Raw genomic sequence first — 23,377 nt, 5'->3', positions numbered from 1 at the left:
AAGTGAAGAAAAAATCTCGAAAGATGATTGTGCTTGATCTGAGATGATGGTGATGGAGATGATGTGATAATTCTGAAAGCAGGCTGTAAATAATCTCTATTTTAAGTGCACTAGATTCAAATAAGAGCACTACATTTGAATGTGATGGTTAGGGGTATGAAAACGGGTAAAAAGCAAGACTGGCACCAGTTAATCCTGCCTCATCACACTTCTGTGGTTGATTCATTTGTAAGAAATAAATGAGTGACTTGTGTCCGAAGCATAAGCAGCCTCATGCAATGTATCCTGTTGATGGGCCAGCTCAGATGTGCCCACTAATATCCAAGGGCTGGTCTGGGTACAAGTTTTCATTCAAAGTAGAATCCACACCTGAGTCTATTGAATGCCAAGACCAACTGATTAAACAGAGGGAATCAGATGTGGCTCCTGTTTTATTGGAATGAAAACCTGCACTCAAACCAGCCCTTTGTGGATAAGATTGGACACTGCTGAGATAGATCATGATATCTTACCAGTCAGTAATGGCTTATTGTCTTATATTACCACATTTCCACTCCACTCTTTCAGAAAGGTCTGTATGTGATTTAGGGAAACATTATCTTTTCATTCACTATTAGCAATTTTGTGTTACCAAATTACTAACTCAGGATATATACAGAGTGAGAAAATCAAGAAAAAATAGTGCTTTGTTTGTCCTCTTAAAAAATGGGCACTGAAAATTAAAACACAATTATCCTGATTATCACCTCTGTCCTGATATAACCTTCCTTTCCTGGTGAGACTCAAAAGGGAATTCATCCTCATCTGGGTGACAGTGGAGAGTGTGATTAAATAACTTCCTTTATACTTCTGTATACACTCAAGTGGAATTGTGTAACCAGGAGCTTTTGAACTACTTAAAAGTATGAGCATCAGTGTGGTTTCTGAATGCATTGTAGATTTAACATAAATTCCTTTCTGACAAAGCCATCAAATGTTTAGTGGTGGAGATCCGAGTACAAAACAGGCTGCGGTAACACCAGTTCAAATCCACTGCCATGGTCTCCAAATGGATCTATGCACAGCAGTTCCATGTTTCTCCAGACTGTCTTCGGGCCATCCTCAGCAGCAGTATGCCCCTCCAATTGATGAGACTCCAACCAGAAATAGGGCATCAGGAAGGATCAGGCATGTCTGGAGAGCAGAAGTGATCAGGAACACTGGGAGCTCAGGAGGATATGTAACTCAGCAGAGGGAGAGCAAATATTGCGTATCTTTGGGTAAATGTGTGAGAGTGGAGTGTGACAGCATCCAAACATCCTTGTTCATTAAAAACACTATGCCCATGAACCCTCCAGATCTGGTCCTTTACATTATTTGGAAGACTTTGCAAGAAGTCCTGCATGGCTTTGTAAGAAAAAGCTCTGTCGCCTTGCTGTAGACTACACTACTTGAGGCACCAACAAATAGCCTGAATGTTTTGACTGAGACACCCAGATACTGTGGCTCCATTCAGTGCTTTATAGGTCAATAATAGTATTTTATAATCATTGCTAAATTTAATGGGAGCCAGGGCAATGTCAATTAAAGGAGCAATGTGTTATTTTTTTCCGGTTCTAGTTAAGACTGTGCATCATAGACATATGCCATGGCCTTCTCAGTCAGCAGATCTACCAAACAACATGATCAGAGCAGAGAAATCCAAAACTAGGCAGTACACAATATTACCCTGCTGTTGAGAAATGTCCAGTGTATGCAGGTGTGTCCTCAGTCTGGAAAGGATGAAGTAATCCAGCTTTGGGTACCTGGGAAGAGGGGGAAGATAGACAGGGATTAAAGTATAATGATAATAGTTTTAAACAGGGGACTTGGTAAATAATTACAACACCTGTCCTGGGTGTAAGAGTTGATGTGATCGATGCTGTCAAGTCTCCTAATGCCTTGTGGTGTTGATGGCTAGGTGTTCTTGATTCCCTACATGGTAACTTATTTTGGCTGATGTCAATATTCTGGAAAAGTAAGCACAGGAATACAGTTCAGCAGGAAGTGACAGAATTGCCCCATCACAGCTTTCTGAGGCACCCACAGAAACTGCATTTTAAGGACAGTGTGACACAGGATTAGAGCTATATTGAACCTCCATTTAAGAGTTTCCAAGGCTTGTTGGGTCTCAGTATTTCACTTCAGAATCTTGAGTTTATCTCATAGTAATGATTTCAGCAGAACAGCCACCAGATAAAACACTTTCAAAAAATTTGAAACCAAGGAATTGTTCTCCATATTGAGTTGTAGACAGAAAGTGATGACTCCCACTTTACTCTGGTTCATTTCTACCCCATTGTCATAAAGAATGAAAAATAGATGGCACTTGTGAAACTCACAATGACACAATGGCAAAATGACACTTGGTGAAATTCACAATTTAACCAATTTCACATACAGGTCAGTCTTTATATAACTGCTCATATCTGGTGGACATGCACTGCATTGTTTTTGGAGTATATCAGTATGTCATTGTGACTTACTAATGGAAATGCAACCCAAAAGGGGCCATGACTAGCTAATGGCTTTCACTTGGTTCAAGGTCAAAATCACATTGTGTGCGTGGATGTGTGTGTGTGTGTGTGTTACAAGCTCTGCCACTCTGGCTCACAGCAGTCAATGAACACACAAAGAAACATGTAAGTAGGCTGATGGAAATAAGACACAGGTAAGAATCATCACATGCTGCCTGCCAGCTCAACCCACTGTCTACAGCTGACACTCGACCACCGCTGCAACAGCTGCCAATATAAATGATCAAGGAGGAGTACCCAAAAAGTCAAAGAATGTTGTTAATAAATGCCTGAAAAACAGATGGCAGAACAGAAGCTAAATGTTACATTGGTATGCCCCTATTGTATGTGGGACTGTTCTAGACAAAAATTGCAGATTAAGGGTTTGGAAGGTTTGACATTTTCTACTTCTCTATGATTGAGAGTACCATGCACACCATCACGTGCTCACACCCTCATCTAGGGACAATTTAGACTATCCAAGCTAATGTTTTTTTGGAAGAAACCATATAAAAATTGAGAATCTAGAGGTAATCTAGATGTCTAGAGGTGGACATAGAAAGAACATGCAAAACTTTAAGCGGACAGACCCAGGGCTCAGGCTGAGGCTTTGGTAATGACCTGAACAATTCAGTTATAACTTATGCTCTCTACATTCATTTGCCTTTCTTTTTTGTTCATTCTTTTAATAGAGATCTTTTAATGTATTTGCCCATATTGTGTTCTCTCTGTTCATATACAAGCAGTGTCCATTTTATTTCTTTTCACTTTGCTTGCACTTGCTTTAATGGCTCTGTCAGTGAAAAATGTAACATGATATTTTGATGGTATTTACAATTTACACTGTTATATGGAGAATTTGAACTAACAAGGGAACTATCAAAACAAGTATACTATATGACAGATTATTCTACAGAATGTTTCCACAAAGATGGAAGCACACAACTTCAGAAGAGGTCTTTAATTGATGTAGCATAACAATTTCCTTCCATGTAAGTTTCATGTTGACATGGTAGGCCAAGGTTGATATCAAGTGGCTTGTACAAAGCCCTGACCTCAACACCACTGAACACCTTTGAATTGGAATGCTGACTGCATGAAGTCAACATCTGTACCTGACCTCACTAATGCTCTTCACAGCTAAAACCTAGTGGAATGCCTTCCCTGAAGATTGGATTTTATTATAACAGAAAATATGTGACTAAATCTGTAATGGATTATTTACAAATGTGATAGTCAGGTCCACAGACCTTTGACCTAGTAGCTGCATGTTATTATGGAAACTCATTTTGTTAATGACAAAAAAAAACTTCAGTTTGGACCATTTCTGCTTCTTCATACTAATCTAGAATGTTGGCCACATTGTACTCCATATAAGGGTTGACGTATTACGTTCTTATGTATAGTGAAATCAGCGCTGTCATATTAGCTGTCACATTACATTTCTTTGTCTATGTGTGAGCACATCTCACAGCTTCAAGATGAATAAATGTGTGTGAAATTCCTGAGAAAAGTGATGCTCTTCACCTACTGTTAGTATGAACAAAGCCCTGGTGGAACGTAACTGATCTTTTGTTTCTTTATAGGGGTTTTGATAAGACAGATGTTTTTTCTTCTTAGCTAAATATTATGGCAGAGGCCTGCTGGAGGGAAATGCTAGGATCTAAAAAATCTCTCCAGGTTCATCTGCTACGATGATTCCATGCTAGACCTTCATAGCCTATACTTCAGTTATCAAAAGTGAAAAATCAATGAGTGAGAGAAGTGTGTGTGTGTGTGTGTGTATGAAGTGGGAAATCAAGCTGGTGGGAAAACTTGTAAGTCATTATGTTAGAGACAAAGCGAGAATATCGGTGTGAAAATGGGTGTGTGGATGAGCAGAGCCAGCCTGAGACTGTAGCAAAGAGAAACTGGCCTTGCAAACTTGACTGATTTGAGTGACTAGAAAGACTTTTACTTTAAAAGTGAAGAAAAACTGTGTACAAAATAAGATATTTTTTCCTCAAAATCAAACACATACTTGCAAGTTTGCTGAAGTCTACTGAAGTATACTGAATTTCTGTGCTGCTTCACAAATGTATGAAAGTTTCTTCATAATCAAAACATCTATATGACTTTTCTTCATGTTAATCCTTCTCTGTGAGTCACATATGGTTGCAGTACCACTGCAGGGCACCTAGCCTGAGAGGATCTTATGATAAACCAAGCAGAGTAACTGATGCTAACACATGTGACATCAGCCCCCATAGTCTGAACCTCTGCAAGGTTGTGTTCAGAGCCTGACTCCTTACACCTCCAGCCCCACACAAAGTGCTAACTGTTCTCTAGCAAGATCTTCATCTCCATAGTTCTTCTGAGGACCTATTGATTCAGATGTAGCCCTATTGATTTGAATCATGGTTTCTTACTTTAAACACCCACATTCTGGAACGCATTAGCATTATGGCAAAACACTGAAATGTTAACATCTATAGTCACAAAGCTAATGCTTGATGGTGTTGTTTCACCTTACTTTAGTTCTAGCTTACATTTTGCAGACAGTTTTGGATTGACATGAGACACTGCTCCTTTCTGGGGAGGCTCCAATGCATTCCATTATACATCAATCCATTATACATTGTAGCATGTTTTGTATATATATATACATATTCATATGTATATGTATACTGTATATGCATATATACATATACATATATATATATATATATATATATATATATATATATATATATATATATATATATATATATATATATATATATATATACATATACATATACATATATATATATATATGTATATATGCATATACAGGGGTCGGACAATGAAACTGAAACACTGGCCAATTTAGTATTGGAGGTTTCATGGCTAAATTTGACCAGCCTGGTGGCCAATCTTCATTGATTGCACATTCCACCAGTAAGAGCAGAGTGTGAAGGTTTAATTAGCAGAGTAATAACACAGTTTTGCTTAAAATATTGCAATGCACACAACATTATGGGTGACATATCAGAGTTCAAAAGAGGACAAATTGTTGGTGCACGTCTCGCTGGCGCATCTGTGACTAAGACAGCAAGTCTTTGTGATGTATCAAGAGCTACGGTATCCAGGGTAATGTCAGCATACCACCAAGAAGGACGAACCACATCCAACAGGAGTAACTGTGGACGTAAGAGGAAGTTGTCTGAAAGGGATGTCCGGGTGCTAACCCAGATTGTATCCAAAAAACATAAAACCACAGCTGCCCAACTCACTGCAGAATTAAATGTGCACCTCAACTCTCCTGTTTCCATCAAAACTCTCCGTCGGGAGCTCCACAGGGTCAATGTACATGGCCGGGCTGCTATAGCCAAACCTTTGGTCACTCATGCCAATGCCAAACATCGGTTTCAATGGTGCCAGCAGCAAAAATCTTGGGCTGTGGACAATGTGAAACATGTATTGTTCTCTGATGAGTCCACCTACGGTGTGGAGAAGCCCCAAAGAAGCGTACCACCCAGACTGTTGCATGCCCAGAATGAAGCATGGGGGTGGATCAGTGATGGTTTGGGCTGCAATATCATAGCATTCCCTAGGCTAGATGGGCACGTCACTGCCAAGGACTACCGAACCATTCTGGAGGACCATGTGCACCCAATGGTTCAAACATTGTATCCTGAAGGCGGTGCCATGTATCAGGATGATAATGCACCAATACACACAGCAAGACTCGTGACAGAATGGTTTGATGAACATGAAAGTGAAGTTGAACATCTCCCATGGCCTGCACAGTCACCAGATCTAAATATTTTTGAGCCACTTTGGGGTGTTTTGGAGGAGCGAGACAGAAAACGTTTTCCTCCACCAGCATCACGTAGTGACCTGGCCACTATTCACCACTAAGAAGAATGGAGAAGATGAAGAAAAATCCCTCTGGTCACTGTGCAGGACTTGTATCTGTCATTCCCAAGACGAATTGATGCTGTATTGGCCACAAAAGGAGGCCCTACACCATACTAATGAATTATTGTGGTCTAAAACCAGGCGTTTCAGTTTCATTGTCCAACCCCTGTATATCATATATATATATATATATATGATCAGTCTGTAATTTTAATGGTAGGTGTATTTGAACAGTGAGAGGCAGAATAAAAACAAAAAAAATCCAGAAAAACGCATTTCAGAAAAGTTCTACAGTGATTTGCATTTTAATGAGTGAAATAAGTATTTGATCCTCTATCAATCAGAAAGATTTCTGGCTCCCAGGTGTCTTTTATACAGGTAAGGAGGTGAGATTACAGTAGGAGCACTCTCGGGGAGTGCTCTTAATCTCAGCTCCTTAACTGTATGAAAGACACCCTGTCCACAGAAGGAAGCAATCAATCAGATTCCAAACTCTCCATCATGGTCAAGACCAAAGAGCTGTCCATGGATGTCAGGGACAAGATTGTAGACCTAAACAAGGCTGGAATGAGCTACAAGACCATCGACAAGCAGCTTGGTGAGAAGGTGACAACAGTTGGTGCGATTATTCCCAAATGGAAGAAACACAAAAGGACTGTCAATCTTCCTCTGGGGCTCCATGCAAGATCTCACCTCATGGAGTTTCAATGATCATGAGAATGGCGAGGAATCAGCCCAGAATTACACTGGAGGATTTTGTCAATGATCTCAAGGCAGCTGGGACCATAGTCACCAAGAAAACAATTGGTAACACACTACGCCGTGAAAGACTGAAATCCAGTGGCGCCCGCAAGGTCCCCCTGCTAAAGAAAGCACATGTACAGGCTCATCTGAAGTTTGCCAGTGAACATCTGAATGATTCAGAGGAGAACTGGGTGAAAGTGTTGTGGTCAAATGAGACCAAAATCCAGCTCTTTGGCATCAACTCAACTCACCGTGTTTGGAGGAGGAGGAATGCTGCCTATGACTCCAAGAATACCATCCCCACCGTCAAACATGGAGGTGGAAACATTATGCTTTGGGGGTGTTTTTCTGCTAAGGGGACAGGACAACCGCACCACATCAAAGGGACGATGGACGGAGCCATGTACCGTCAAATCTTGAGTGAGAACCTCCTTCCCTCAGCCAGGGCATTGAAAATGGGTCGTGGATGCAAAGAGGAGTGGGCCCAAATTCCTTGAGATGTGAGATGTGTGCAAACCTGGTGGCCAACTACAAGAAATGTCTGACGTCTGTGATTGCCAACAAGAGTTTGCCACCAAGTACTAAGTCATGTTTTACAAAGGGGTCAAATACTTATTTCACTCAATAAAATGCAAATCAATGTATAACTTTTTTGAAATGTGTTTTTCTGGATTTTTTTTGTTGTTATTCTGTCTCTCACTGTTCAGATAAACCTACCATTAAAATTACAGACTGATCATTTCTTTGTCAGTGGGCAAACATACAAAATCAGCAGGGGATCAAATAATTTTTTCCCTCACTGTATATTCTTATATTTATGCACACAATTAATCACAACAGCCTACACAGACAAATCCTACAAAAGTGGCACACTCCTGTACGTTTATCTTCTGCCTTTGTGGGGTTCGCTTTTACCAGTCCTCAGAAGGACTGTTTTTCTCCCTTCCTCTCTCCCAGGGGAACTGGGCGGGCTCGCTTGTTTAATAGATGCTTCCACGTCAACTCAGCCCTCGGTCTCTTTGAACATGCTTCAAACAATAGTGAAGGTCGACTACAGTGTGTGTTTTGTTCACTGCCAGCCATGTGGATGGCACATGCTAATGGTATGAAGCAGAGGAGTTAACACCGATGTTTTGTTTCAAGAATGGACTCAGTAGCTGTTGGTCATTTCCCAGACATTTGGAAGGGCAGGACGGGACTTTGATCTGGAAGCGAGGGTTGTGTATGCAGTGTGAGGAAAAAGGACAGGATGGAAATGTTTCAGATGCGGACAATGTAGCCACATGAAAAGGGTCTTTGTGGCTTTGCGCTTAGTTCTCAGCAGATGGACAGCTTCCCTCTCCTTTAAAATAAACATGAAAACCCTTCTCCTGTCCAGATGTCACAATTCAGAATCATCTTGTACATTAAAAAGTATACAAAAACATTTAAACCTGAAAATCTGTTTTAACATATTAAAATAGATAACTGCAGTATGACCAGTCAATTAGGCTAAAGGTTCATATGACAAGAAATCAGATTTGCCTGTGTAATTAAAAAGGAGTGTGCTTTTCTTTGCCAAAGCTATTCTAATTGTGTTTTTTAAGTCATGTCTGTTGTTTTTATGCTGAGATTTTATATAGCATGTCTACTCAAACATTTAATTCTTTTTGAGTAATGCAGAATGCTCACTCAGTGTTTTTGTGCTGTTATTTACTTCAACATGGGCACAGCAGTAATAATGTAGCAGTTTGCATGTGTTAGCATTACAAATCTCTAGTTGATTTAGCCAGCAATGATGATGCATGAGAAGCTAGAGTGGAAGAGGGCCATAGCAGAGAATAGGGCTGACAGCTTAATAAGAATATCCCTGAATGTCCCCCATTATGGCACCACACTCCCTGGTCTTTATATAATACTAGTAGCAATGGAGCGTCTCATTGCCTCGCCTTTTCCTTATGAAAAATCGTCTGGCTTCCCCCTCCCCTCTCATTGCACAACCAATAAAGCGTATCATTATCTGGGCCTTGTATGAGCTTGCGCCTTTGTGAGGTGGCATAATTGACAATATGTCTTAGCTGTTTAATGGAAAATGAAGGAGATAGTTACCCATGTGGAGCTGCAAAGTACTCTGCTAGGCCTTTTGCCAGGATTGTTCCGTTGCGCAACTTCCAGGGAGGAAAAGAAGAGCAAGGGAGTGAAAAAATTAATGCCTCTGTTTACCACAATTAATACCACAGATATAGTACTGTCATATGTAATACACAAAAGTCATTGTGTTTTTCTCATCCGCTTGTCTTTTTTCTCATAGGTCTTTGCAGTCAGATACTAATGAGCTCTGTATGCTAATACTAGGTGGAGTTTTCCTTTGTGATTTCCTTAACTACTCACATTTGCTTACGTTCTTATAACCACTCCAGGACAATCCCTGTTGCCTTGCACTTCAAAAGCGTCGTTCCATGAGTTTTCCTCAAGTTTACATTTGCATTAGCTACCAAAAATACAAACTCCTGATGCTTCTGCAGTGCTCTGCAACATCTGAGGAGTGCCTAGAGAGTCAGCAGTTTACTGTTTGACATTTAGTGGCGGATTAGTGAATTTCACGCCGCCTGTCCTCTCGCTCGTAATTAGCACGGTGAGGTACTGTGCTCCAGCACAGATCTGCATGTGTAGCATCATTACCGAACACCTGGAGATGAACAGCTTGTGGCTGCTGCTTGGTGTGACCCTGAGTAGGGCAACTCGCTGAGCCCAGAGTTGGTGAATGATGGTGGAGGAGGATTTGTCAGATCTAGGGCATTCCCAGGAGCTGCAGTTTGTCTCTGTTGACAACCTGCACTCACCTGAAAGGCTACTCATTTAATCCTTGCACTAATGTGAATGCTGTGTGGCAGCTGATGGCCTCTACCTCATCTTCTGGAGTGTCCTTTGTAGCGTCTCCTTGTTTCGGCTTTTAAATATGTTCTTTGTCTAAGATACTCCCCTGCTGTGTTTCTTCTCCTTTACATTGCTTTTATCTATGCTCTCTCTTCTTCAGATCAATATGGATTAAGAACAATCCATGTTTCTGATTACTAACAGTTGCTTAATGTATTATAATGACACTAAACAAGGTGATAATGTTACCTAACTATTACCTATCTGCTAATAATCTACACTCCTATTCTCAAGTGTATTGACTAAAGTCTAAAGATGTTCTTATCCTCAGTATTAATACAAGCATACAAAATCGTTACCATTGTTTTCCATTTGCACTGGTTGAGGCTGCCACTTAAACTTGAATGTTATATGAGATCTTTTTAATGGCAAGAGAACAAAAGGAAAAAGAGATGATATCAATGGCAGATGGATCCAACAGGAAGCATATAGAAGACTATGAGAGAAGTAGAGAATGATGAGAGTTTGGTCAGGGCTGACAACCTCTGGAAACGTTTGTGGTCTTTATCCTTCTCTATCACAACAGAGTAACTTAATCTTCTATTAGATCCACACTCAGCTGAGTGTTACACCATGTCCTCTATTCTCTATTATTTTGCTCTGGAAAGGTTTCCATCATCTCATCATTCTAATCTGTTCAAACTGTTCATTTATCCACTTAAACATCCAGCTTATTACTCATTATTCATCTTATTGCTTGTTATTCAGTAACTACTAGAAACTGATCAGTAATACAGTAAAAAAAAACCCAGAGAAACATGTGTAATGAATAAAAAATTCCTTGTATGAATTCCTTGTATGCATACTTGGAAATAAAGCACATTCTGATTCTGATATTCTGCTATGTAAGGACCCAGTAATGCATACTAGGACTTTAAGGAGTTACATTACACAAGTGTCTTGTGACACAAAACTATATATATTGAAAGCTTCACAAGCTTCAACACAGAATGTGAAATGTCTAGTGAATATTCCTCATTTCATGATGTGTCCAGCCAGGATTGAATGCTGTGTAGAGGAATCTACACTGTTGCTAACTTTTCTGACCGCATGTTGCCTCAATATGGATTTTGCAGGTGACAGAAAGTGAAGCTTTGGCCAAAGCACTCATACAATGGGTCTCTGTAGTACAGCCAACCACAAGGAGTTCATTGTGGAGGAGCATCTCAGGCTCTGTTTCTGAAGTCAAGTGAGATGAAAACTAATTGCAGCTGACTGCATGCAAAGGTTCCTGTTCTTTTTGTGCTGTCTGGTTTTGTCCAGACCACTTGGCAGTGCTTAGTCAAATACTGAGGAGAACTGGAAAGGGAAGAACTGACTGTTAAGGTTTGAAGGCTGAATCAAGCACTCTGTATATTGTATTATACTCAGGCCCTGGCTACATTTGTACAAGTCTTGATCAAATAAATACTTTCTCATGCTCACTATTTCTCTCTTGCACTGTCTTAAACATTTTATAGATACTATTATGCTCAAATGGGGCTACTTGTTTTCAATTCTATTAGCATTAGCACTTTGTCCTACTATGTCAGTGAGAAAACATTCTCTAGAGACAATCAGTAACAAATTAGGTGTCCATTTCCTTCATCACATGGCTGCTGGAGCTTGTGCCAGGATCTGCTGGGAATATGCCCCTCTTGTGGTGGTCATGTTTATTAGTTTCTACCTCAGACTCCTGCCCACAGAGAGGTACATGTAAACAAGGGTGCAGCACACTGAATCCCCTGACTACAGAGTTAGTTGTAAACAACCTGCACGCCGTTTCTCTTTTCCCCAGCCCCAGACAAATCTTATCAGTAAAATGCATCTTTTTTAATCTGTGCCAAATTTGTATTGATGATTAGAAAGTGCAAACCTGAATTTAGGTTAAATTCTTAAAAAAAATGCTGAATTTCTGCAGTCTTGTTATCTGTCACACAAGAAAATTGATTCAGTTGTCCAGGCCATTACATCCCTCATTGTTGCCATTTTTCATCATTTGCCCAATCAGCTACGGTATCCGTGGAGCTGTCTTATGTTTACCATGTTGTAGCTCCAGCTGGTGTACTGAAGCTCATCACCTGATCCTGATTGCTGCTTCTTTGCCAGGCATGGACTGCTCCTGGTGCCTGTCTGGGCAAGATGAGGACTAATTGAAAGCGAAGGCTGCCTGGGTGCTGATCTGGATGAACACGGATATATAGCCAGAGGAGGAATGAACAGTGCTGTGTAGCCTATGCTAGGACTTAATACAGCACAAGTGAAAATACATAATAAAGTATGACACAAGGCTACACTGAGATTACTTGGATTGAGAAGCAGTCACCCCTATCATTTTAGGATACAAGGTCAAAGCTGAGCAGCAGCTGAGCCATGGTGAGACAATGTTTTTGAATACCTAACAATGGAACACTTTCAATCTCTGAAGTAATGAGTTTTGATTTTGTAATTGCATACTGTGCAGACAGGTTAATTATTTTCATTACCATTGACTTTATGGAACTTGCTTAGGTCTTGGCCCCTGAACTATGTAGTGAATCTCTGTGGAAGTTTGAGTCAATACATGGAGACGAACAGGGACCACCACTTGAGCCTTAGCAGACATTCTTTGATTACCAGTGGCAATAAATTATGGGACTGGTTGATTGAAAACATGAGAGGTTGTGAGGGGCAACGAGGCACCACCTTAAGTTACAAAGTTGGAGCAGCAACCACAGTTGACAGAAAATTCTATTGCCAAGCATGACATGTCTGCACTAAGAACAAAGCTTATACGTTTCCTTATTTCCCTTCCCTTTTCCATCTTAGTCAGGCATGCTAATGCACACACACACACAAACACACACACACAGACACACACACACACACACACATACAAAACTACATACTGTCACAAACAGTTACAGTGAAACAGAACTGTAAATCACTTACTGTTGATTGCTCCAGAGTAAAAAGTAAAAAAGAGCAGTCAGCCAGCTTGGTCACACTTGTTATATACCATCTTTTTTCATTTATCTAACATAAAATGACAGGTTAATGACTAAGTCAGAAATTCAATCTGCATTTTTGTCATCTCTGATCCCAAGCTTCATCATCAAGATAAATACAACACACCATTGTTTACATCCTCATCCTTATCCCCAACTGGTAGAAAAATCAACGGCCTCGTGAGTCCCTTATAATAATCCCAAAGAATAAATTATACATTTGCAGTGCTCAGATAGACCTGTTTTGATGACCAAATAATGAAATTAAATTATATATGTAGAAATGACATGAGCACAACCTACTTATTCTTCCAAAGTAAGTGCAACTTGCACTAAAAATGACTTTTCTTGGTATTTCTAATTAATGTCAAACCTTGTTGGAGATACTGATGAACTTTTGCAAAGAATTTCACCAATGCATCAAAAGCTGTATTTATGTTATACCACTACTCATGGTTCTATACTCATGGCTCCATATACTCTATATATAAACAGTGATGCATGTGATGAAGTGGTATAAACTGTAAGTCTATGAACCTCTAACAGATCTCTTTTTGAGGACTCCAAAAGACATAAAGATAGCTAGTGTACTGTGAAACACGATGAATACTGATGAAGTGTGGGCACACCCTTGTGTTGTATAGCAATGTACACTCAGCGACCACTTTAATAGGAACACTTGTATCTCTGCTCATTCACAAAATTATCCAAACTATGTGGGAGCAGTGCTATTCATACAACCATGCAGATACAGAAGAAATTCAGATAATGTTCACATCAAACATCAGAAATGGTGAAAACGTTATCTCAGTGACTTTGAATGTGGTGTTGTCGCTGCCAGACGGGCTGGTTTGACAGGCTGGGATTTTCAAAAAAAAAACATTCAGTGAGCTGCAGTTCTGTGGGTGGAAACACCCAGTTGATGAGAGAGATTGAGGAGAACCTGAGCCAGACTGGTTTGAACTGACAGGAATGCTATGATAACTCAAATAGCCACTCTACAACCATGCTGATCAAAAAAGCCAAGGCAGATGGTCTACAACATTTTTTCTCCTGTAGTGAAGTTTTTTCAATCATCAACCCTCCATATTTAGCCTTTGATTCTAGTTCATGGCTGAGGTGAGTGAAAGCCAGTGGGGCCTTCTGCTGTCTTTAAAAAGCCTGTACTTAAGGAACTGTGTTTGCACATAATCAACACTGACTCCTATTTTATTATCATGTACACAAGAAAGTCAGTAGCTCTAAATAATGATAATATTGAGGTTAATCTAGACGTCATTACAGTGCTTATCTTTGCTAGGCAGTACGTTTGGTAAAGACAGATAGCTTCTAAGTGGGTTTCTCACAAGGGGATATCCACAAGCACAGGATGAGAGATGGTACACTTTAATCCCACTTTACAGTGCAACTCTGTTGTGGCCTGAAGCAATATTGCCGACATCCTCCAATTTTGCACATAAAAGATATTGCATAAAGGCTACTGTATAACACCTGAGGAGGGAGAGAACAGTATAACAGAACAATACCTTTACTGCTGTGTGGAACATAAGGGCTGTAAGCAAATTATACAAAGACCTGAATTACAGGCATGCTTCAGGAAAATGGTAAAAATATAAATACACATGCATTAAGTGATATTTTGGGCTAAAATAGTTAGCGTATAGTTTTGTTTCAGTTTACATATACAAAAAATGTACTTAATGCATTTTTTTCCTGTTGGAACCCAACAGGAAAAGCCTCTGTTGAACAAAACAACAGCACATAGTCTCTTCCTGTATTTTAAGGATGGAGGCACTTGTATAGGGATCTTTGACATGCCTACTTGCATATGTGGACTTCCCTTTTCTTGAGTTCAAATCTGAAAACTGAAATGGCCATTGCAAAAGACATTTATTTTCACAATGCCAGTTTTGTGTTGATTTGGATACGTTTGTGATCATTCTCATATGGAAATGTCTATTTATGGTCACATCTTAACCACCTGGCTGAGGCAATGATGTATCCTGGTACTGAATTCATGATGCTATCAATCTTCTCAAGAGCCTCTGGACCACCAGTGAGTATCAGGTGCTTTCTGTCAATGCAATTCAATAAATCTTTATTTATATAACAATGGACATTATCACAAATCAGCTTTACAGAAATACAGATATTAAATACATATTTGGAATTTCTGAATTTATTTGTAATGAGCATGCGAAAGGCAACAGTAAAAACTCCACAAGATGATGGAACATGGAGGAACAAACCTTTAGAGGAGCCAGTCTCAAAAGGGAACCCATCCTCATCTGGGTGACATTGGATAGTACAATTACAAATAATTTCTCATATTTCACAGTATACCATATAGTCAAAAAGTCTTAATTGTGTTAAAAGAAACTTGAGCATGAGCAGCAGTCATTTCTAAATTCATTAAAGTTTTAACTTTAAGTCTTTTGTATCAAACTGGAGTTATTAACTGTTTAATGATGGAGACTGTACTGCAAGCTGTTTTAGTAATTGCAGTCCTAAGGCTATCCAAGGAAGAACATCCACATTCATCTTTACTGTTTCAATGTGGTACCATCCATGGAAATTATCATGGTGATTCTGAGGCTACCTACTGTACTGTATGTGGGGCCATCCTTAACAGCAGCAAATGATCCAAGCAAACTCCAAGCAGAAGTAGGGCATCAAAATGGATCAGGTAGGTCTGGAGAGCAGAAAGAGTCAGGATCACTCGTAACTCAGAAGTAGCATGTGTAGCTTGACATAGAGAAAGGGAAAGAGGGTGAAGTGAGACTGAAAAAAGATTATTATGTATGCTCTCTTTTCCTGTAATGGTTTAAGAAAATGTAACTTTTGTGCAGTGTGCAAGCAGGGACTCCAGCCAGGTTAGCTATCACAATATCTAAATAGGGAGCCAGAAGGTAACACAGACATGATTGTGCCCTCGGACTTAAAGCGGCCAGCTACTCCACCGTTAACAAACCTACATGAACATGGGAGGGGGTCAGACCAGGACTGAGATATCATCCAAACATCCCTGTTTAACAAGAACCCTCCAGATCTGCACCTTTACCTAAGAGAAAATTTTAACAAAAGGTTTAACTAAACAAATAAGCTTTTACCCTAAACCTCATCTGAGTCCCGGCCACTAATTGGAAGGCTATTACATAACTGTGGGGATTTAGAATATGCTTTACCTTTGCTGTAGCCTTCATAATTCAAGGTACCAACAATGAGACTGTACCTTTTAATCAAAATAGGTGTGGCATTTCACAAACGACCAGTAGTAGATAGGTAGTCATATAGTTCTAGTAAGACTAGTAAGATGGAAAAAAAGCATGAATTAGTTTTTTTCCATCATGCAGTGACATTGTATTTATCGTAGCAATATTTCTAACATAAAATGCATTGTTTTCCTTATGGCCATTTTTTAAACCAGACATGCCAATGATGTGCATAATTTTCTTTAGTTTTCTTTTTTATTTCCAGTAGGGCTTGGTGAGGTTTATCTACTGTATTTTTTGTCCCTTATGCTCCTTTCAACATGGATATATTTAATAAATGATTTTGCATGTATGATAAATGATAAATGATCAAACTTCACATACATTTTTGCTAATGTTACATGTTTTGTTTTGTTGTAGTGTGTGATATTCATTTTATAAAATACTTTATGCCCATTCTCTTATACAGCGCCAGTAATTCTGAAGTCAACTATATTTCATCTCTTAATTTCCCAATTAAAACAGGTATGGGATAGGTTAAAGGTCAGACTTCTCATTACATTCTAAGGTCTGCCTAATTAGGTAGCTGTACACCAGTGCTCCTGTCTTGGGTAATATCTCTACTTTGTGGGGCTGAAAAAGAACCCCGTTGTTTCTTGTCTTGAATACCTGCAGGGTTTCCTTCTCTTAATCTCCAATGATTAGCCTTTGCCACTAGGTCCAGGTCATTAATCCCATTCCCCTTTTCAGTGAGTGACAATAATCTCTGCTCACTGGGCTTGGCGACCTGGCTCCATTTATCACTCTGTCACCCAGTGGCTTTTTGCAAGGGGAGAGGACAAGGACCATTTAATGTATCTAGTGAACGTGCTGGAGAAACTGCAGGACTGGCAAAAAAGAGTCAGGTGCACAATAGGATGTGGCAGATAGTGTGTGATAGCTTTTCCACTGTATTAGCCTCTTGAGACCCAAACACTAATGTTATGTGCCTTGTAATTTCTTCTCCCCATTTATATTTTTTAGAACCCCGTAACTGTAGAAATTGATCACTGTCTGCAAACAGGAAGCAGTTTAGGAACTGGTCGTGTCCTCATATCATGAACGTGTTGTGGTCAACAATTAATCAATTCATCTTAAGTTTATACCAATGCTCAGGTGCTCAGACGAGCTGTGCATGCAGGTTTGCATAAAACCTTTGTGCTACTCTGTTTACTTAGAGACATGGCAGAACAGCCACAATCAAGACATCTAATCTCACATGTGCAGTTTCTCTGTATTTTTCTCTCCATGTGCCACCTGCAGCCCCAGAGCCGAGGCAGCTTTTCTGATGAATAAATTTGTATATTTTATAGCACTCCTCTTGACGGCATACAGATCCTCCAGAGGTCTCTTTCTCATCCCGAGCTATGCCTCTCAAGTCTGCCTTGCACCCTGTGGAGTCATTAGTCTCTTGGCCGTATTGAGTCTTTAATCATCTGTAAGTCTGGGAGAAAGAACATGGGGAATGTGGCGCTGTTAGTTCAGCCACTTCTCACTTTGGCTGTGAAGCACATGCACATGCACTGTTTGAAGCACATGCACTGTTTAGGTTGAACCACATTAAATCCAGGTGAGCTAGCTACCTGTACATTTTTCAGAGCTGTCCATTCCCAAAAGAGAGTCAAGGGCTTATATGTTCTTGCTGGTATTGTTTTTGTTTTTTGATGGCTATTTGTCTACCGATATATAGCAGTGGCTCTCCAGAAGAAACTCTGGCACCAGTCAATACTCTCCTCTGCCTGGATACAGGATATTGTTGGCACTTCTATCAGTCATTGCTTGGAAGAGTGGTAACTTTAGAGTACAGCTGGTCTGAGAACAGCTGGTTGTCTCATTTAATGTAGCAGCCTCATGAACAATCACGCACATGCACTTAAAAATTTAGGAACTGATGCAACAGCTCGGGCTATGGGGATCAGCCACAGCAGATGCTGAAGCCTTATTCCAGACAAAAGTAGCATGGAACACTATTACTGTAGGAGAGCATGGATGGCCTCTCTGACCCGCTCATATATCAGCATGAACATTGCACTGGTGTTTAAATGCATACAGCAGCATAATGAGAGGAATTTAACAGGAAAACACAATTTGTATTTACAGGGCACTTGATTTTATATATAATAGATATAGTTTCTGTGTATGATATAAATTGAATTTGTTCCATTTGGTTTAGCAAATACAGTGTAATATCATTATTAGTATATGGTAAACACATAATACAGCCATTAAGCTAGAGAAAGTCCATGGATTACTCAGGACCTGAGCACTAAAATGTAGTTAGCTATATTATGCTTAAGTCATTTAGAGCAAATACCAAGGCCCTTGTGTAAAGCTGGTTTTAGTGTTCATGTAGTGTTCATTATATGCAAGATCAGTCTCTATTTTTTCTGAACCTTGTGTATACCTGTTATCCCTAAATATGTCAAGACCCCCATTTCTGTTTATTCTATGGATTATCCTCTGCCTCTGTCATTTGATACCTTATCATGTTCTGATCCTTGCCTGATCTACTGTTCTGATTTTAGATTGTGTATTGAAACTGTCAAAACCTTCCTGTGTAGACTGTAGAGTTCCTAAACCTTCCCCAGAGATTAGTGTGTTATACTTTTTTCTTCAGCACTAGCACATTCACAATGATCCCAAATCTGGTCAGAGATGCCTGGAGTCAGACGAGGGAAATGGCGTATTAAGAGTTAGACTGTAATGCAGACTGCATGTGTAAATTAAACAGTGTCAGAGAATGTGTGATTTGTTAAAGCTGCTGTGTGTGTGTGTGTGTGTGTGTGCGTGTGTGTGTGTGTGTCAGTGTGAATGCAAGCATGTACTTGTATATGCCCTTCTAAATCGTTGCAGTGATTAGGGCCTTATTCGTGTGTGGGACGGCACTGTGCCAAACGATGCAGGCGGTTTTGTTAAGACCCTGTTTGCCCTCTCTTGCCTAATTTAGCTTCCGAGTTCAATACAGCACTACAAATATTTACTTACACGCATAAAAAAATGTTTTCTTGGGATGTTTTGACAAACAAACCGCAATGGTATGTTAAATGCAATATAGGTCCAACAGCGCATGCAATTATATACTTCACATACTCTACCCTTGGCAGTGAAAGGACACCTTTGTGTTCTTGAGTCTTATTTGCACTGACTGTTATTCTTCTGTCCACACTGCTTTAATCATTTTGTGTTCAAACTATTCACATATGTAGCTAACTTACAGGGAAGGAGAGAATGTACCTGCACTTTCTGGGAAAGGTGGTTTGGATTTATGGATCCACTAGAAACCTCACTGGCAACAGTGCTCACTGAAGGGTCATTTTGTGCTGATGTGAAGCCAGGTCGACCTTTCACCTGGGTAGATAATGAGCTTCCTGCTATTGTGGGACACTTCCTCCTTGCACACATTCAACTTTGCCTGTCATCCTGCTAGTGCTCCATGTCCCACTGTTCATGGCCATCTCCTGCTCCGTCCACAACCCGCCAGTGCACATTCACCATTATGTTACCCTATTGTTCAAACTACACCCATCTGTGTAGGATGAACAAAGGCACAGTGAGCACACAAGTGAGCACAATGAACAAGAGCTTAGGTGATCATTGCAGTTTTATGTATTTCCACTTAAGGACTGTCATCAAATCTTGTTAGGCTCATTTCAAACTATTAAGGGCAGATCAATGATGTACGATTAAAAAGGAAGCTGTATTGAGAATCTGCCAAAAGAAATTTGATCAGACCCTGAGTGTCTACTATCCATTTATTAAGTCATTCATTAATTCTGCTTTATCCTTGTCAGGGTTGTGACAAGATCTGGAGCTCATCCCAGCAACACTGGACAGAAGTTGTGAGAATTCACACCGGACAGGACACCAGTTCATCACAGAGCATAATACACAAAACACCTACACACTCACTCACACCTATGGGCAATTTAGCATAAACAATCCACCTACCTGCATGTTAAGGAGAGTGGGAGGAAACTGGAGAACCTGAAGGAAACCCACGCAAACACAGGGAGAATATGCAAAATTCTGCACAGACACTATCCCAAGCTTAGTATTCAAAGAAGCTGTGATGCAGCAATGCAACACACTGCAATACGGACCCAATATGTAAAAACACAATTGTTGTATGCATATGCACAATATTATTGCATTAAAAGCTTATAAAAACAATCTTACAAATTTTGTATCCAATTCATGTCAGAGAATTTAACTTGTGTGTTGTAATTAATAATGATATGAAAAATCAGTTCAGATACATAAAATATTTAAGTTACTAGGTAACTGTCATGAAACAGCCTGCCTTAAACTTTTTATGTAAACTGAAATAATAAGTGTAAAAATGTTGTAACTAAGTGAAAACATTATGAATTTGTTAATTCGTTTTATAAAAAAAATACTTTCATCTTATGAACAGTCATCAATATTTTTATGAGAAATTAGAAGGTTACATGCATGTACAGAACATCAGTTTTTATACAGAATAATACACTGTCAGTAGTAACAAGAAAACAAACACAAATATATTTGTCTAATAAATCAGTCAAATTATAAGAGTCATCGAGGAATGTATAGCTAATGTCAGCAAACTGCTATTAATTAGTCTTAAGGGCAGAAAAACATACAAGAAATACAAGATTTTGGAAAAAAGCCATGATATGTTGAGGAAAAAATCATAATCCTGTGACAGAATGGTGCATGTCAGATAAAAGAAATTTACATAATCTTTTGGCATATTAACACCAGATAAATTAGTAGCCTATTGGAATTTAGAAAGGACTGTGCAAGAAACTGCATTTATTTAGAAGCATGAACCACATGAACTTGGAGGAAATTGTCTCTCAGAAAGCCGAGGCAGTTATTACATCTGCAGCATAACAGATAACAGAGTAGATAACATAAAGCTACATTCACACATACAGCAACTCGCAGTGACAAAGTGAGAAGAGATCATTCATTTTCTGTGAGAGCTGCTGACTTCCGGTGTCAGGAGCAACAGAAACCATTGGTGAGATATGGGTGTGTCCAGCAATGTGCCAAAGCAGAGAAAAGTTTAACTTTATACTAATATGGAGCGACTTGGTACAGCGACTACCAATGGGAGTGAAGATTGTAGAGGGCAAAACCCATGGCACACACTGCTTCTCCTTCATCTCAAATCCAAATTTTATTATTATCACATACATAATCAGACACAGTACAACATGTAGTGTAATGCTTTTTAAGACTGTCCTTGATATAAAAACAGACAATTATCAATTAGGTAAAAAGAATAAAAATAAGGTAAAGGAATAAAGATACGACATAAATACAGTAAAGTAGAAATAGAAATCTACGGCATATAGGGAAAATATGGTGGAAATTTGCAATAGAAAAATAAATATATCAAAAATAGAGAGGTATCTGAATACAGTGATTGGATCTGAACATGGTACAGTGATGTGTGTGAACATAGAATGTTATACTTATATTGGTAAAGTGCAAAAAATGTGCATGTAGTGCAAATTGTGCTATTGTGCAATTGTTCAAAAGTCCGGCTGAGGTAGTGGGTGTTGTGCCAAAGTCTAGAAGAGGTCCAGGCTCTAGGTGTTGGTTGAGGGCCCGCAGGAAAAAGCTCCTCCTTATTTCCTCTGTGTTAGTGTTCTCTGAACACAGCAGAGAAAACAGTCCAGTGTTGGGATGGCTGATGTCTTTTACCATCTTCCTGGCCTTGGTCTAGCACCGCTTAAATCTCACATATACACTGCTGAACTTTATAGACAAAGACTCTCGCTCCAGAATGTTTTTTAGTGGCAAGATTTGTTGTCAAGTGGAATGTTGGTTGTGTCTCCCACTGATAAATGTTACTATGGCAACCAGTAGAAGGAACACCTATTGATGACTTCATAGTACAGAGACCTACGGCTTGCAGCGAGAAAAACGCTGTATGTGTGGATGCGGCTTAACTCTGGTGCCTTCAGAACAGTAAATGAACTCCAATCTGGCACATAGACCATAAGGCTTAATACTGCACAAGTCCATATGACATAACACAAAGGAGCTCAACATTGATGACTGTGATCTTGTTTAATGGCATAGCGTCATAAAATTCTTACTGTATTTATTTTAACACGTTATATGCATGCTACCATTTTGTCATAGCATGTCATAGCATAACTTAATTTTCAAAATGTTACAACTTTGTTCTATATTCACAAAATCATAGATTTTGATTTTCTAAACAGACATGTTATCTGGGGTAAGGTATATGAATAGTTGATTAGTTGAGTGCTCCAGATGAACCTTACAACAAAAACGCTAGCAAAGTTAGCTAGCCACGCAGAACATTAACATTAACATTAGCTACCTAGTAACATCACCTTAAATGGCGACAGGTGAAAACATGCAGTTCCCGATGCTAACCCTTAAGAAATGGCATTCATGTGTTAAAATGAAAAATATGCAGCTAATATGTGGTACTTTAAATGAAACTGCAACATCTCTAAGGTGACTTCAATCATTTATCCTGTTCTAGTTTTCAGTTCTACTTACAGCATGTCTTTAGTGTGCAATTATATCATTTCCTCACCAAAGATCTGGCATGATCATTAAATGAGTGATACACTTTGCACTTCTTGTTAGCCATTCATTTTTGCCAAAATGAACTTAACTCTAAAGTAATGAATTGCTTTTTACAAATGACTACTTTTTTTTAAGCTAAACATATTCAAGTTTCAGTATCATTTGATCAAGCTTACAAGCTAATCAAAGATTTAATATACCTTTTCAAATTCAAAATATAGTAAGCTTCAAGCTTCAGCTTCCACAAATAAGCATTCATTTCTATTAATGTTCCTAAAATGTAATGGAAATCACTTCTATTTATTTTCAAATATATATGCAATGGAAAATATAAGGCAATGCACACGTTTCAAGGCCGAGCTCATATCAAAGTCAAACAGTAGTATGCCTCCTTTGCACTAGGCACAATGTCAACTCCAAGGACATTTCTGCTACAGCACCAGAGGGTGATCCTGGGACGGCTTTAACCCTGAGAACACTTGGAGGCCTGAAAGTGCAACTCATACCCACATGGGCTCTGAATACC

The 23,377-nt window shown here is 39.4% G+C and overlaps 1 protein-coding gene across 1 annotated transcript in view; it reads left to right on the top strand.

The window, feature by feature from the left end:
- Window positions 1-20,367, top strand: part of fan1 (FANCD2 and FANCI associated nuclease 1) — a 42,570-nt gene extending 22,203 nt beyond the window's left edge. Inside the window, exon 15 of the mRNA XM_058388575.1 lies at window positions 20,085-20,367. Within this exon, the coding sequence (XP_058244558.1) occupies window positions 20,085-20,228 (144 nt within the window). The 3' untranslated portion in view covers window positions 20,229-20,367. The remainder of the gene's footprint in view (window positions 1-20,084) is intronic.
- Window positions 20,368-23,377: the final 3,010 nt, after the last annotated feature.

This window comes from Hemibagrus wyckioides, linkage group LG04 (genome assembly GCF_019097595.1).
Source record: "Hemibagrus wyckioides isolate EC202008001 linkage group LG04, SWU_Hwy_1.0, whole genome shotgun sequence".
NCBI classification, from domain to species: domain Eukaryota; kingdom Metazoa; phylum Chordata; class Actinopteri; order Siluriformes; family Bagridae; genus Hemibagrus; species Hemibagrus wyckioides.
Note: the sequence above shows the minus strand (reverse complement) of the source record. Positions and strands in the feature narration are given on the sequence as shown.